Source organism: Sorex fumeus, unplaced genomic scaffold, assembly GCF_029834395.1.
Source record: "Sorex fumeus unplaced genomic scaffold, SorFum_2.1 ptg000028l, whole genome shotgun sequence".
NCBI classification, from domain to species: domain Eukaryota; kingdom Metazoa; phylum Chordata; class Mammalia; order Eulipotyphla; family Soricidae; genus Sorex; species Sorex fumeus.
The window spans coordinates 3,579,943-3,597,808 of record NW_026606085.1 but is presented as its reverse complement, the minus strand read 5'-3'; the positions used below and the strand labels follow the sequence as shown (position 1 = coordinate 3,597,808).

The 17,866-nt window shown below is 41.4% G+C and overlaps 1 protein-coding gene and 1 pseudogene across 1 annotated transcript in view; one reads left to right on the top strand and one right to left on the bottom strand.

Annotated features, from left to right (window-relative positions):
• Positions 1 to 564: 564 nt before the first annotated feature.
• Positions 565 to 3,693, bottom strand: LOC130024150 (cyclin-I-like; annotated as a pseudogene).
• A 70-nt stretch (positions 3,694 to 3,763) lies between these two features.
• The window catches only part of LOC130024149 (nuclear nucleic acid-binding protein C1D-like), a 38,435-nt gene continuing 24,332 nt past the window's right edge, over positions 3,764 to 17,866 (top strand). Inside the window, exon 1 of the mRNA XM_056114794.1 lies at positions 3,764 to 3,809. Within this exon, the coding sequence (XP_055970769.1) occupies positions 3,764 to 3,809 (46 nt within the window). The remainder of the gene's footprint in view (positions 3,810 to 17,866) is intronic.

Below are 17,866 nucleotides of genomic sequence, written 5' to 3'. Positions count from 1 at the left end.
AGAGTCTGGCAAACTCCCTGTGGTGTATTCAGTACGCCAAAAACCAGTAACAATGATGGGTCTCGTTCTCCTGACCCTGAAAGAGCCTCGAATGTGGCACTTTCTAAAATCTCAGGGCTAGGATGAAGGAGACATTACTGATGCCTGCTCGAGGAAATCAGTAAACAACAGGATGACAGTGATATAGTGATGCACAAAATTTATTAGCATTTTAATAAAGCAAGCAAGAGGGAAATTAAATCATGACAAGGACAGGGGTTGCTAGATATGCATTCTAGAACTTCAACAAGAACATTTAAGGTGAACTTCTGGCACAGAGGTCATCTATTACATTTTAGAAGAGAAATGAGAGGGACTGACGAATGCTACAATTTTTTCCTTTAACAGTTTTTTTACCTTCTAAATTTCACACTTTAAGTTCTTAAATAATGTTAAGTTAGAATTCGCCACACAGGAAAATATGTTTTTCTGGCTGACTTTAAATCAGCCTGATATGAATTTCTATGTATAGATAGTCTTCTCTGATTCTCCCTATTCCCGTTTTCAAATGGTCCACTTTGGTTTCTACTTGAAGGTAACATTGGAAACTACATGACAGAAACAGGCTGCAAAGGTGGACAAGAAGAATGATGCACCCTTGCCACAAATAGATCCCACACTTTCTGAGGCATTGCTTTCATTATCAAGCCGTTTGATTTCATCATAGATGTCATCCATTTCTGTATCCTCCGCTTTGCGTTTAGAGATACTTGCAACCACCACTGGCAGCGGGGCAGAGGCTGCTATTCCTCTAACTGGCACTTCTGGTTTGCTCCTGTCCTTGGACAAATCTGAGCCTGGGACGAAGGAGGGCTCTGATCTGAACACTCCTTTGTCACAGGTCACCAGGGTGTACTTGAGGGGACGGTAGACATAATTGGAATTTAGAGACAGGAAAGACTGCAGAGTCGAAAGATGAAGTGCCAAAGGCTCCTGGCAATGAATCAACTGGGAGCTACCTGTGCAGTCCAACTGTAAGAGGAAGCCAAGGAGAAGGTGCAAGTTTCTCCATTTCCAAACTAACCATAGCCAAAGCAAACGTGGAACCCTTGAATTGAACACAATTGAATTGAACCCTGCAAATAATTGCAAGTAGTTGAAGGCCGTGCAGTGTAGTAGTTGCTTGGTAAGGATTATCAAATGCTAATATGAGCTCAGTTTGGGCAAATTTAAAAGTAACTGAGGCCTAGTTAATACTGCAATGGCATGGAAAATGTGAAGAAAATCCAGCGGTGTGGTTGTGTGAAGATCCCAGTCCAACTTATACAGAATAATTCTCGCTCATCCTCAGAATTTCAGGTGAAGAACACCCACAGAAACTGCCTCTTGCAGTACCTTCAGTACTGGAATTCTCTCATTCTCCTCAGTCGTCATGGAAGCCAAGAAAAACCAGCTAATACAACTCCAGTATTTTGGGTGAGCCTTTACAATAGTTAAAAACCTGTCCAAGGGGCTGGAGAGATAGCACAATAGGTAGGGCGTTTGCCTTGCACGCGGCCGACCCGGGTTCGATTCCCAGCATTCCATATCGTCCCCTGAGCACCGCCAGGAGTAGCTCCTGAGTGCAGAGCCAGGAGTAACCCCTATGCATTGCCAGTTGTGACCCAAAAAGCAAAAGCAAAAAAAAAAAAAACCTGTCCAAAAGACTGCAGGTCAGAGCAAATGTTTCGGGGTAAAGGTTGAACTGGTACTTGAGTTTGACCAACCACTAAATTACTTCATATCTCTGGGATGGTGAAACATTCTGATTTATAAGCATTTTGGGCACATTGACTTTCCACATCTGGACTTCCCTAGAGATTGCCTTCTCCAGTAGCACTGTAGCACTCTGTTCCCATTGTTCGTCGATTTGCTTGAGTGGGCACCAGTAATGTCTAATTGTGATACTTGTGACTGTATTTGGCATAACAAATACTTCGCGCTCTGCCGTGTGGGCGGGATACTCTCTCAGTAGCTTGCCTGGCTCTCTGAGAGGGACAGAGGACTAGAACCCGGGTCAGCCATGCGCAAGGCAAACGCCCTACCTGCTCTGGATTAATCTAATTCTAACTCTAAAAGGTTTTAGTGACAGATTTAATTATTATCAAAGAAAATACATGAAGAATTGCACAAAAACACAGATAATAAGGTAAGTAATTAAAAATGAAGGGTGAGTCCATTACAAAACATGGAAGGAAGCAGGCAGAGCAACTTTTGCAAATATAATAAAATTCAAAAGTCAGTCAAGAGTCGTTCTAATTACATGGCAACTATGAAACAGTCTCCTGTATGAGAAGCAATAATTAATCGCAGCCTATGAGTGTGGGAGCACACCTCACCCTGAGGGGGAAGTGTTTTTTAAAGACAGAAACCCACAAGCACTTAATACAGAAATCCAGCAGCTTGGAGCAGAAAAGCGAATGGACTATGCATTGCCTGCCCGGAGGGGAAAGGGTGTTGCTCCCTTCCGCCCTCTCCTCTCTGGAAAGAAAGATGGTGGCCGCATGGGAGCCTGGTGGAGAGCAGGTCTGAGCCGGGGGTGGGGGCGCGATGGATACCTCATGGAACGTGGGGGGCGGGGGCGCTCCGGCCTGTCCTTCACGCCCGACCGAGGTCACCAGTTGCCCCCCACGAGCGGCTCTCCGGCAAGGCCACGGCCCCAGAAGCACAGAGACCAATCTCTTAACTATCTGACTCTCAGTAGAAATACTTGCAGGGTTAATAAATAAAATAGCAGAAATCCAAAACATCATTTAATTCTTGAACCCAGCTGTAGAAAGCAGATCATTTCACAATGCTTTATCAGCATGGCTGAGTTTGGGGGGGGGGGTAAAGTCTAAATAATAGTAGTGCAACTTTTATCAAAACAATGAAGCTAGTCAAAGTAGACAGAGTGTTAACTAGAATTCATCTACCCCACAGACATTGGGGGGGGGTGGTTTGGGGGGTGGGGGTTTATTGGGGTTCTTCACGGTGAAAAATAAGTATTGGTAAAGGGAATTGTGATTGATATTTGCATGACTAAGACCTAAACTTGAAAGCTTTGTAATTTTTCCCACAGCGATTCAATAAATAAATAAATAAATTTTAAAAATAAATAAATAAAGACAGAAACCTTTTCAGCATGGTGCCAGCCTGCAGCCCTGAGCGCGGCAAGCACTAAAGGCTGCTGAGCTCTGTTTGACCCCTTCTGAGACTGGACAGCAGTTCTCTTGAAAGTAGCTGAGAGATCTCTGAAGTGTTGGTTGGTATAAGCCTGATTTCTCCATTCCTGGCTCCAGAAATTCAGGTGTATTTGGGTCTAGACTAGAACTTGGTATAAGTGTGCCCACTGTAGAAAACCGCATGTTTCAAGCGGCCTTCTCCAGTAGGAAAGAAAATCTCTGGTTTTCCAAAGACCCTCCACAACCACCACCACCTCTTCTTCCTTCTCTCCTCCTGCTCCTCCTTCTCCTCCTCCTCCCAGACAGAATCACAGGCGAAGCCAGGCCCTGGGGCAGGGAGGGGAGGTGGGAGGGAGACGGAGGTGGGGGCGGTGATTTACCGCCTAATTTTGCTCACCGTGTGATGGGAGGAGTGGGAGCTGGAGCTCGGAGGAGTGCGCTGGCTGTGACCCGCGTGGCAGGTCAGTGAACTAGTTCCCTGGGATGCCCCCGGACCTGAGGTCGTTGTCATCGCGGAGAGTGCCCGGGTTGGAAGGGGGTTCCCAATCGCCTTAGGGCTTAGGGTCCGGGAGAGGCGGGGGATGGGCAGCTGGGGAAGACTGGCTCTGGCCCTGCCCAGGAAAAACGGTGAGGGGGTAGAGAAGGGGAAAATTAAAAGCAAGGGGCCTGGAGCAATAGCACAGCGGGTAGGGTAGGGCGTTTGCCTTGCACTCAGTTCACCCGAGTTCAATTCCCAGCATCCCAAGTGGTCCCTTGAGCACCGCCAGGGGTAATTCCTGAGTGCAGAACCAGGAGTGACCCCTGTGCACCGCTCGGTGTGACCCCCAAAAAACAAAACAAAACAAAACAAACAGCAACAACATAAAAAGCCAGACTAGCGCTGCCAGTGAGAGCCGGGGAGTGGGGGGAGCATTTTTAATGTAATGATACTTTTTAATGAAAAGTATCTTTTGCCTATTTTAATAAAATCCTTTGTCTTGTTCTTATCGAATTGTATAAGGTGTTTTGTTTGTTTTTGTGCATTGCCCAGGATTAAACCCAAGTCTTAACGCATACAAGGCATGCACTTAATTGCTGAACCTTACCTTTTCTTTTTAATAAAAGGTTATTTTGCTGCAGAAAGTGTTTCAGTCTGGGGACCTGAGCGATAGTACAATAGGTAGGGTGCTTGCCTTGCACATGGCCAGCCCAGATTCAATCTCTGGCACTCCATATAATCCCCCAAACCCACCAGAAGTGATGCCTGAGTGCAGAACCAAGAGTAAGCCCTGAAAGAAAAAAAGTGTTTAGTTCTTCCCAGGAGCTCACCACAATAAACTTCTCCTATTTCCTTCACTTTGTCTCTGCCCCTCTGTCTGCACCAGCAGAGTTCTCTAATCTATCAAGTCCCCAAAGACATAAGTGAAGGCAATATTATATGAAGTGTATTACCTAGGCATTCTATATATTTTATGATTTCAGGTCTTACATTCAAGTATTTAGTTCAACTTGAATTAATTTTTATTTAAAGAATAAGATGTTTGGTTAGTAGAGGTCTCTTGTAATTCCATACAAATTTAAGTAATATTGGTTTTATTTCTCTAGTAATGACATAGGAATTTTGATAGGGATCGCATTAATTCTGTATAGGGCTTTAGATAAGATGATCCTTTAGCAACATTAGTTGTTCCGAAACTTAGCATGGAATGTCTTTCCATTTATCTTGGTAGTTTTATGTTTCAGGGGATTGGTTTTGGTTTTGGGAGTTTTGTGTGTATGTGTGTGTGCGAGAGAGAGAGAGAGAGAGAGAGAGACAGACAGACAGACAGACAGACACAGAGAGAGAGAGAGAGACAGAGAGAGAGAGAGAGATTTTTAATATATATTTTAGTCGCAGTGAAATTTCACATTTATTCATTGTTGGCTCTCAGGTATGCATGTTTCAGTGCCCATCCCTCCCTTCACCAGTGTCCACTTCCCTCCCCCAATGCCCTCCCTCCCATTTGTTTCTCACCCTGCTTTTACTAGAGGCACTTTTTTCTCTTTTTTGCTTTTTTTACTGAATCACCATGAGTTACAAAGTTGCAAAGATATTTATGATGCAATTTCTGTCATACCCTTTTCCAACATCAATCCCTTCACCAGTGCCCACTGTCCTCCACCAATGCTTCCAGCTTCGCTCCCACTTTGGAAGGCACGTATGCCCTCCCCCCCTTGTCTTAGTGTCCCCTTCCCTAATTTACCCCCCTCATCCCTACCTCAGTGCCAAACTTCCTACTGAAAACCAGTCTCCTGCTCTTAGTTTTTGCTGCCTTTGGGTATTTGATATTCACCTACAAGGTTTCTTTATATCCTACATATGAGAGAGATCATTCTAAGTCTGTTCCTCTCCCTCTGGCTGATTTTACTGCAAGTGATCCTCTCCAGATCCATCCACATTGTAACAAATCGAACAACTCTCTCTTTTCTTAAGGCTGTGTAATATTGCATTTTGTAGATGTACCATGGTTTCTTTATTCAGCCATCTGTTTAGAGGCATTTGGGTTTTTTTCCGTATCTTGGCTATTGTTGTATATAGTACTTCAGTGAACATAGAAGTTAGGAGTCAGATGTCTTCTCTGATTTGTACTTTGGGGCCTTTGGGGTATATTTCCAGGAGTGGAATTGGTGAGTTATATGGAAATTCAATTCCTAGTTTTTTGAGCAATGTCCATATTGTCTTCCAAAAAGACTGGACCAGTCAACAACCCACCAGCAATGAATGAGTCCCTTTTTATCCCCACATCCTAGCCAACACTGGTTGTTCTTTTTCATGAATGCTGGTCTCTGTGGTATGAGGTGATATCTCATTTTGATTTGTGCTTTCCTGATGATTAATGATATCTAGTAATTTTTAATGTGCTTTTTTGTTATTTCTTCTTTGAAGAAGTTACTTTTTTTTTTATAGAGTTGGGCATTTTTTTCTTGTAGAGTTCTACCAGTGCATTATATATCTTGGCTATTAGCCCTTTGTCACATAAGTATCCACTTCCCTTCACCAATGCTCTCCTCCCATTTGCTTCCCACATTGCTTTTACAAAAGGCACTTGTTGAGAAATATACATTTTACAATGTAATCTACAGTACTGTTGCTGATAGGGTTTTATACACAACACTTTACCATTTTTCAGCACCACCTCTCAGATGATCGATTTTTGCTTGGACCAAAGCTGCTTTGGTCTCAGGAAATTCTCTGCAGAGAAAAAGATTGCCCAAGGGTGTAACTCAGTGGCAGAATATATGTCAACAAAGGAGAAAAGGGGAATTTGTGCAACTCTATTGAAACTAGTCATATAACCTTCAGGGAACAGACGCACAATGCAATTTCAAATTATGTTTTAACATTGTGTTAAGTATACATTATTATTAAAACTTAGAGTACTTAGTCTAAGGAATTGTTTGGTGAAATAACTGGTTCAAAATATCTTAGTATCATCCTTTATAAACAAACCCCGTTCCTCAAAAGTTCACTTTCAGGAAGCATCAGTTATGAGTTTAAGATTGTTTACTCTCTACTACATTCCTTCTGCTGAGAGAAGATTCATAGACGCTGACTCTACTGAATGAGATATGCATTGAAAGCCACCTGGCTACCTAGGAGTAGAGACTTTCTCAGGGTGCATATGTCTGAGACTAAACAATGCAACCTGACATTCTGCTCAGAAGTCTTGAACATAGGCATGAGTGAAAAAAGATAATGGATTAACGGAAACCTTACAAGGTTGATGTTAAAAGCAAACTCTAAATTGTCAATATGTCCAATTACCCAATAGTTCTCAAGTAAGACTCCACAGGTTGGACATCAGATTTCAGATAAACGCAGGAAGAAGAAAAGACTACATTGTCCATGAGTGTTTAAGCTGGAGGAGTCTTAAAATGAACCAAACCACCAGAAGCTATGAAATGCAGTTTGAGGAGCCAGAGAAATAGTACAGAAGTCAGGGCACTTGCTTTGTACATCCCTGACTTGGGTTAGATTACTCACACCCTGACTTTACCAGGAATGATCTCTGAGCACAGAGCCAAGAGAAATCCCTGAGCACCACCAGGTATAGGTTCAAAACCAAAAGAGAGGAGAGAGGGGAGGGGAGGGGAGAGAGAGGAAAGGGAAAGGAGGACAGAGGAGAAGAGAGGGGAGGGGTGGAAGCTGATGTGAGAGGAGGGGATGGGTGGGCAGAGATGAGAGGAGAGGAGACAGGGGAGAGGAGAGGAAGGGAGAAAGAAATGCAGTTTAGGGGGCAGAGCAATGGGACAGCGGGTAAGATGTTTGCTTTGCATGCAGTCTACCTGGGTTTGATCCCTGGCATCCCATATGGTCCCCTAAGCACTGCCAAGAGTGATTCCTGAATGCAGAGCCAGGAGTAACCCCTGAGCATTGCTGGGTGTGACCAAAAAGCCAAAAAAAAATCAGAAATGCAGTTTAGAAAATTAGGGTCAGTTAGAGCTAGCCAGAATATATATAGAGAAACTTAACTGGGAAATATCTGACTTCAAAAGAACCTAAAGACTTTCCAGAATTTGCATTAGAGGGGGAAAGAACATCTATCACCTGAAAAAATAGAATAAAACAGAAGAATGAGCCCTAGAGGAACTTCTAAAGATTTTGGAGTTGAGAATATGGTTTGAATATCTTAGAGCAAATTCTCAAGAGTCAAGATACTTTTTTCCTTCTCTTACTCTGTTGCTACTCTTGTTGCAAGGGCTAGCAATACACACTTAGCTGTAGTGCTCCCCAGGGATTGTACACTCTTAATGGTGCTTGCATACACCTTACTGTGCCCCTAAAGAATACACACTCAGGGATCCCAGATGCTGTAGCTGGCCCAACACAGTGCAAATAGGAAGTTCCAGGTATCAAATTCATGGCCTCATGCTGCAAGACAGGAATTTTTAGTCACTGAGTCATCAGTCATTCCCCTTAAATAATTAACTTCTCAAATAATCACATTGGATGAGATGTAACATAGAAGACCATCTCAACTAACAAAACATTAACAGAAAAACTTGACTTGTAACATCTGAGTAACTCCTAAATACAGGGACTTAATGTCTCCATCATGAGATACAACAATTTACACAAATATTCTTCTAAGGAATACTTTTTGATCATTCTGTTAGCAATGTATTCTAACAAGCAATAAAATAATTTATGTGGGTCTCTTTCTCTGGTTAATCATAAATTGGACGGGGACAAAAAATTTTAACTTTCTTTTATTAATCAACTTTCTGTGATAAACAGTACTATAATAATAGTTTCCAATGCATATAATTTCAACGACATACCCATCATCAGTGTAACCATCTTCTTTCCTCAATGAATCCCAGCACTGCTCCATTTCAATTCTTTCTCCACCAACTCAATTGTATGGATCCGTTCTCCCAGTGTGTTGTATTTGGACTAAAGATACACAGAAAAGTAGCAACTTTGCTGTGTATCTTTAAGGTCCAAATAAGAGAGAAAAATCATTCTGTGTCTTTTCTTTTCCTTCTGACTGACATCAATCAGCATGATACCTTATAACATCCTATATTCATCCATGTTGCTGCAGATTTCATGCTTTTGTTCTTTCTTAGATTTTCATAGTATCCCATTGGTATACATACCACAACTTCTTGATCCATTCATTTATTGTTGGGCATTTGGGTTGTTTCTATATCTTGCCTATTGTGCTAAGTGTGGTGATGAAGTAGGTGTGCATAAATCCTTTCCAATTAATTTTCTTTTTTTATGTTTGGGGAATAGCTTCCAAGAAATGCTATCACTGGGTCATATGGAAGTTCTATTCCTATTTTGGAGGTAGATCTCTATATTGCTTTCCATATAAAATGAACCAGATGCCATTCCTTCCAACAGAGGATAAGGGTTCCTTTCTCACAACAACTCCACCAACAATTCCACTGGTTGTTTTCCAGACGTTTGGATATGTGCCATTCTCACTAGTTCTTACAATGTTGAGTTTTCACAATGCATTTGTGGTTCTTACAAGGTGTTCGCATAATTTGTTCTGTGTTCATGTTCTCATGGGTCACAATTTATTCATAATTCCCACAATGCATTTGTTAGTTCTCACAAAGCGCCATTCTCACTAGTGAATTTGTGAGAACAACACAAAACAACAAAACAACATTCTAACATGCTGTTTTGAGTTTCATTTCACTTTTCATATGCCTGTTGACATCCATAGGTCTTCTCTTGGAAAGTATCTGTTTATCTTTTCACCTTATTTGTGGAGGGGGTCATTGAAATTTTTGTTGTTGAGTTTTGTGAGTGCTTTATAGATCTAAGATATCAGCCCTTTTTCTGATGTATTGTGTGCAAATATTTTCTCATATTTAGTAGGGTGTCCTTTTATTAGAGATTGGGTTTTTTTTCCTGTCCAGAAGACTTTTAATTTGTTGTAGCTCCATTTATTTATTTTGGGCTTTGCTGCTGTTGCCACTGTGGTCATCTCTGTTGAAGACACCTCTGTGATCAATTTCCTAGAGAGTTCTTCTTATGTTGAACTTCAATACTTGAGTGTATTTTATAGATTCTGGTCTTATCTTGAGATATTTAATCCACTTTGAGTTTACTTTTGAGAATGAGGTAAGTTATTGTTCTAATTTCATTTTTACACGTGGTTATCCAGTTTCCCCAACACCATTTGTTGAAGAGATTTTCTTTGCCACATTTCATATACTTAGGTCCTTTGTCATAGATTACTTATCCATAAAATCGGGAGGTTTAATTCAGGACTCTCAATTCTGTTCCATTGGTCTGCAGGTCTATTATTTCTGCTTGTTTGAGGGCCATATCCAATGGATCTCAGGGCTTACACCTGGCCCTACATTCAGGGATCATTCATGGAGAACTTGGGGGACCATATTTAGGACCATGGATTGAACCCAGGTCGGATATCTGCAAAGCAAGTGCACTAGCCACTCTACTATTACTTCTGCCACCTCTGTACCTATTTATCCCATTACTGTGCAGTTTTGATTATTGTCATTTTGTAGATAGTTCAAGTTTGGAAATACAATGCCTTCTATCTTCTCTTTTTATTCCCTTAGGATTTTTTTTTGGCATTTGTGGGAAAAGGGGGATAGTGATTCTATGAAAATTGTACCAGAGTTAGTTCCATGTCCTTTAAGAACGTCACTGGGATTTTAATGGGCACTGCATTCGATTTGTATTATACTTTTGGCTGTAGCGATAGCACAGCAGTAGGGCGTTTGCCTTGCACGCAGCCAACATGGCCGACCCGAGTTCGATTCCTCGCCCCTCTCGGAGAGCCCGGCAAGCTACCAAGAGTATCTCGCCCGCACAAGGTATGCCAAACACATATATATGCCAAACACAGTAACAACAAAGTCTCCAATGGAGACGTTACTGGGCCTGCTCGAGCATACTTTTGGGAGGAAAGTTTTTTTGACAATATCGATTCTTCCAATCCATGAATACAGAATATATTTTCATTTCCTGGTATCTTTTTCCATTTCCCTTAGCAGTGATTTATAGTTTTCACTGTATAACGTCTTTCACTTCCCTTGTGATAACTAGGCATTTTATGTTTGTGGGTAGTATTTTGAAAGGGATAGTCTTTTTAATTTCTTTTTCTTCAAACTATATTTGTATAGTTATGACACGTATATTTTGTATTAATTTTGTAACCTGCTACATTACTGCACTGTTGTATTATTTCTCAGAGATTTTTGGTGTAGGCCTTAGGGTTTTTAATATAGAGTATTATGTCATCTGCAAATAGTGATATTTGGCATCTTTGTTTTCAATTTGAATCACTTTGATATTTTTTTCTTGTCTTATTACTATGAAAAGAACTTCCAAAACTATGTTTAATAAGTGTAATAACAGTGGATATCCTTATCTCGTGCCTGATCTCAGGGGACTGGCTTTCAGTTTTTCGCCCTAAGTACAATATTGTCTAAGAGTTTATTATAGATGGACATTACTATCTTAAGGTATGTTTCTTTATCTTGGATATTAGCCCTAAGTGCTTTATACTTCATCAATGAATTTCCCCATTTCATCCCCTCAGAGAAACTTATAGTGCTCTTACAAGCACCCCTGATCCCCTGAGTTTATATTTTTAACTTTTTCTTTGTGCTCTACATTGTCACAGTTCCCTAAGTTAATGTTGGTTACTTAAAAGTCAAACTTTCTGATAAACCTGGACTTTGTATTTGTAGTGAATTATTTGCTTTTCTATTTCCCTTATAGCCTTTTCATATTCTACCAGAGAGTAATGTTCTTTGCTTAACCACAGAAAGAACTAATATTTGGGAATTGTTTGACTCTGAAATATATCTACTCCTGGGCATCCATCATCAGGCTTTGGTTTCCATAGTTTCTAACATCACACAAAGGGTGGTCCCACCATAGGCCTTGGATGGACCCAGGTAGAGCAGCAAAACTACACCAGCATTGAAACGGGACATAAAAGCACAGTCTTGATTCAAGCCTTTATGACTCAAGAGACAGGACCGCCGTGGGGAAAAACAAGCTGAACTTGCCTGAGGACTTCGTCTGGGATTTATGGTAAAAGCCTTGTTTTCCCTTGGAGTCCAGAGAACTAAGTCTTGGAATCTGTATCTCTTACTGCGTTCATTCAAATAACTGCCAGTAAGAAGTAAACTTAATTGTCTAATATGTGCACCTAAAGGGAAAGAGAAATGTAATATAGAAATGCAATATATAATGTCCCTGGGAGACAGTGTCTCCTTGAGTTAACTCCTCCAAGAGAATTGTCTCCTTTGAAATGCTTTACCTCTGTAAATGATCAATTACACCTATGTGCAGTCCTATAACTCTAGCCCCCTCAGATGTTCTATAAGTATGCTAACAGCTCTGCACTAAACAGGTCATATTTAACCATCTACCTATGAGTCCCCCATCTCTTTGTTTCTCTGCTGGGGAGGTCTGGGGAGATGATTCTCAGCCACCAAATACACCACACCCCCCATGTTTTGAATTCACACTTTTCATTCCTATATTTGGAAGGTTTCTATGATGAATGGGTGTTAAATTTTGTCAAAAGTCCCCTCTGCATCGGTTGATATGACTATATTGTTTTATCTTTCTTTTCTGTTAATACAGAATATTATACAAATATGATATGATATACAAATATTATACAGTTAATTAATTTGCATGTATTAAGCCATCCCTGCATCCCTGGGATGAACCCTACTTGATCATGGTGTGTATATGAACATTTTGCTGGATTCAGTTCACTAGGATTTTGTTGAGGATCTTTGCATTGGTCTTCAGTAGGGATATTGGTCTATCATTTTCTTTTTTAGTAGTGTCTCTGTTTGTTTTAGGGGTCAGTGTAATATTGGCCTCATAGGTATTCCTGTTTCCTAGATATTTGGGAGGAGATTCGGAAGCATGGTAGGACTCACTAGAGGATTCTTTGAAGATTTGGTAGAGCTCAGTCTTACCAAGAATGATCCTTACACCACAAGGTGTGACCCAGAAATCATAGGGAAAAAAATAAGAATTGCCATAGGCACTACAAGGTATCTCCCAGCTTTTCTGGGAGGGGCTTCGTTTTTGTTTTTTGCTTTTGCTTTTGTTTTTTAGAGTGAAAAATACTTAATAAACATACCTGCCTTGTGATGTTTGTATTTTTGTGAAAGACGAACAAAATAAAATGTGTTTCCTTCTCTCTCACACACACAAAATAGAACTCACTAGTAAATCCACCTGGACATAAACTTTTGTTCTTGAAAGATAATTTTAATTACTATTTCAATTTTATTTACTCAAGATTGAAATCCAGCTCCCGGACGAGAACAGTGCAGTCTTCTGCCCCCGCGCCTGGCTGTTCCTCACCAGGGCCCCTAGGAGGGGAGCGGGTTGAGCTTTCCTCCCCGCCCCAACCAGGGCTCCGGCAGCCAAAGACCTCCAGGACCAGCCACCACCATGCTGAGACCACTCTCCGCACACATGAAGGTACTGGCAGAGGGACAAATCCACGTGGGTTCCGGGGCCGAGATCTCCAAGCCTACTCGGATTGGAGTCGAGCATCCTCCACCCAGATTCTCCAAATTCCAGTAGGCGGGGGGTCACACCCACCACCTGGCCCCCTGGCGCCGTGTAATCCCATCAGCGGCCAAGACTCAGAGACTCAGAGACTATAAAATCCAGCTCCCGGAACCGTGAGGCCGCAAATGCGGCTGTGCGACATCTTATCAAGACATCTTTTTATGACATCTTATTATCTCATTCCTACTTTGGACAAACTTGCAGGCTATCGAATGTAGCCTGCCCACAGGGCAGAGTCTGGCAAACTCCCCGTTGCGTACCAAATATGCCAAATACCAGTAACAATGATGGGTCTCATTCTCCTAAAGAGCCTTGAATATTATCTCAGGGCTAGGATGAAAGAGACGTTACTGGGGCCTGCTCGAGGCAATCGACAAATAACAGGATGATGAAATGAAATGAAAAAATGAAAAGATTGGTTTATTCAGGTTTTCTGTTTCCTCTTGGTTCAACTTTGAGAGTTTGTATGATTCTAAGAACTTGTTTTTCAGCTTTATGGCATAAAGTTATTCATAATTACTTTTGAATTTTTTTTTCATTACTGGGGTGTCTGTTATGATTTATCCCCTGACATCTCAAATCCATTTATTTTGTGGTTTTTTTCTCCTTTTTCATAGTGAGTATAACAAGGGTTTGTTAATCTTGTTTACTCTTTCAAAGGAATAGGGAGCAAATATTAAGAAAGCTGACAGTTATTGAAAAATTCCTGACCGTTTTGTGTTTATTGATGCAGAAATTGTGGTTGTATTGGTACAACCTTCCTGTTTTGGTTGCTGCAGACCTGCGGCTTGGCTGATTGCCCCAGTTTTTGTATATCAGGGCTCTATTTCTTAACATTCTTTTCTAAAGTCAATTTCTCATTAGCAATTTATGAGAATTTCAGTTGTACTGAATCCTTGCCACACTTGGTTTCATCTGCTTGGGAATGAGAGGTGGTTTGCTGGGGTTTTGATTTTTCTCGGACCTTCTGGTTTTTCTAATAGATTTATAATGGTATACAATTGTTACTTCAATTTAATTTCTAGTAATAACTCATTGTAATGATAATTTCTGCATGTCCTTGACATTGGTATATCTTTTCTTAAGCATTCGCTCAACCTATTATTCTTTTTATGACAAGGGTGGGGAGGTAACTCCCTGCAGTTCTTTGAGGATCATACAACTAAGTGGATCAAACCTGGGCTTCATTCATGCAAAGTATGAGCTCCAGCACTTTATCATCCCAACCGTTTTGTCCATTTTTATTATTTATTCATTGTCAAGTTTTGAGGTTATTTTATATTCTCTATATGTCATTTGTAAAGAAATGCTGAGGGGGAAGAGTTATGGTACAGAGGATAAGGCATTTGCCTTGCATGTGGCTGACCTAGGTTCAATCCCCAGCACCCCATATAGTTCCTAGAATATATTGTCCCATATAATCCATGCATAGAGCCAGGAGCACCACCCTTAGCACCACCAGGTGGTCCCAAATCCCCCCAAAAATGTGATTTGAAAATATTTTCTCCCCACAAACCAGGTAAAAGAAGCAAAAAGGTCTTTCTTCTCTTTTCTCTCTTTATTTTGGGAAAAAGTTCCTGGCGATGCATAGGGCTTACTCCTGCTCTGCAATCAATCACTTCTGGTGGGCTCACGGGACCATATGGGGTGCCAGTGAATGAACTCTGGTCTGCCACATGCAAGGCAAGCACTACCCCCCACTCCCTGTACTGTCTCTCAGGCCCCAGGTATTACACTTAGTTGTGTTTTTTGGGCCAAAGACACAGAAAAGAGATTGAGACATTTGCCTTTATTCATCCAGATGCTTACAGTGAATGTTTATTTTTTGACTTGCCATTTAGTGGTTCCTCCACCCTCCATCCCGCCAACTTTATTTAAACACCATGGTCTACAAAGTTGTTCGTGATGATTTATTATAGGTATTCAGTATTCCAACACCAGTTCCACTACCACTGTCACCTTCCCTCCACCATTTTCTCCATTTTCCCAACCACCCCTAAAACCTGCCCCCATAATAGGTCCACAATAATTTATTTTATATTGCTTGAAACCTATCAACAACTAACAGAATAATAAAAAAATATTTCTTTAGAAGAAAATTAGTGAAAATTGTTGTATATCACCATGTGGATATTAAGTCCTCATCTGAGGGGTTACTAAGATACTGTTACAAGTTAAGCTTCTGTGTTAATGTTTTTGTTAGTCTAGATTGGTTGTCTTCTACAATACATCCCATCCAATCTGGTAGAGTTTGGAGATTCTATGTGGACAGAAAATTGAGCGTTTAACCAACAGGACTTAACTTATTTACTGCTGAGTTTACATAGTGGCAGATGTGGTTCATGAGCATAACTGTCAGGGCTTTCAGAAGTACAGAGAAGTGGAGAGAGGTAGCCCACCCTGATTCCATGAAGGCACAGAGCTTTAAGTCACAGGGACCCATGAACCTGAGGTTTCCTCAGGGTTAAGTTCACTGTGAAGCTCAGTAGTCCTGTAGCAATGGAGGCATGGTAGCAGCTTTGGGGTCTGAAGTGAATCTTAAACCTGTTCACTTGGGATACACACACATATCTACATGCATAGAGAGAGAGAGAGGGAGAGAGAGAGGAGAGAGAAAGAGAAAGAGAAAGAGAAAGAGAAAGAAAAAGAGAAAGAGAAAGAAAAAGAAAAAGAGAAAGAGAAAGAAAAATGCATCATCGCCAAAAAATTAGCTAAGGATTTTTGTGTCTATTTTTTAAACTGCTTGCTTCTTTTATGATAAAAAAAAAAAAAGGCCCTCCCGTTGATCGTCGATTTGCTCGAGCGGGCCCAGTAACGTCTCCATTGGAGACTTTGTTGTTACTGTGTCTGGCATATTGAATACTCTCGGTAGCTTGCCGGGCTCTCCGAGAGGGGCGGAGGAATCGAACTTGGGTCGGCCATGTTGGCCGCTTGTAAGGCGAACGCCCTACCTGCTGTGCTATCGCTCCAGCCCTTTATATATCTTTTATGATATATAGATTTATCATTAACTAATACCACACTGATTCAATTCTGTAGATTGGTAGTAAATCTTCAAATTATGGAGTGACCCTTAAATTTGGGTTTAGGGGCTTGAGAGCATTTGCAAGTAGAGCACAGCAAGCAGAGCAAGTAGAGCGCTTTGCAAGTGCCAACCTCAGTCTGATCCCGGCACCTCATATGGTCTCTTGAGCTCTGCCAGGAGTGATCCCTGAGCACAAAGCCAGGAGTAAGCCCTGAGTACCTCTGGGTTTAACCCCAAAATCAATCAACCAAAAAAAATCATCATTATCTCCAGAACTGTTGCAAGTATTTATTTTGCTTTTTCTATAAGTTTTAGAAAGAGTCTGTTGATATTGATAAAAATCACTAACACCAGCTCATATCTCCAAAAGAACATGATACCACCAAATCACACCAGGTAGACTGGTCCAGACTGAGAACTCTGGGGTCCTTTCAGAATGGGGGCAGGCAGATTCCCTTTTCTACCTGACGACACAGCAGCCCACAGCCACACCCAAGACTTGGAAATGGCCCAGTTGCACATCTAATCTCAAAAAAGAATGATGAGCAGCTTAATCTTCCCAAGTGGGACCAGCCTACAGGCTGAAAACTCAAGTGTTTTCAGAATGGGATCAGGCTGAATCCACCCCCCCCCACACACACACACACATACACACATACATACACAAACCACTGGAAAAACCCAGTAGCCCGCAGCTACACCTGCCACCTTCCAACAAAGAAACAGCCCAGCTCACTTCTCCAAAAGAACAGGATACCCCCAAATTTTCCCAAGTAGACTGGTTTGGGTTGAGAACTCTGAGGCCTTCGTGGAATGTGGGGGCAGGCAGATTTCTCTTTCAGTCTGAACGGACAGCAGTCTGCAGTCTGAAGCCACACCCAACACCCTCCCGCACCCAAAACCCTCCGAAAAAGAAATGGTCCAGCACCACAACTGAACCTCACCAAACTGCCAAGTCACCAAATTGGTCCAAATGTATAATTCCTGGACCACTTTACCACAAACCCAACGTCACGATACCTCGAACTTTCGTAGTACTGTCAGCCCACTAGGATCACAGCAAACCTAATTGGAAAGTTGCATAGAAAACCAAAAGCTTTATGAGCCTAAGCAATAACACAGAAGGCTCAACTAGCACTAACCAGCATAGTAGTCAATCCTCAGAGAATGACTTTAGTTAACATCATTGTGAGATATAGCTATTATCGCAAACCAGTTCTTGTTGATCTAAGTTTCGATAGTTCCATTTGCCTTGGTGCTTTAACAAAAACCAAAATGAAGTAAATTTATTTGTGCCTGCAAAGGGGCATGCTGGAGTGGTGGGTGAGAAACTGGGGATATTGGTGGAGGGAAGAGCACACTGGTTGTGGGATTGGTGGTAGGATTGATGTAAAAATTAATGCCTGAAACAACTGGTAAATGAACAAATTGGAAAATTACAGTTATATAATAAAAAATTTAAAGAAAAAGTATTAGCAAAACTTGCTGCTGTTTTTGTTTTGTTAACAAAATTAACAAGGGCAGTGGAAGTCGCTTGAGGGGGCCCCTAAGACAATAGTATAGGTAAGCAGACACTGTGGTGGAGAGTGTGAC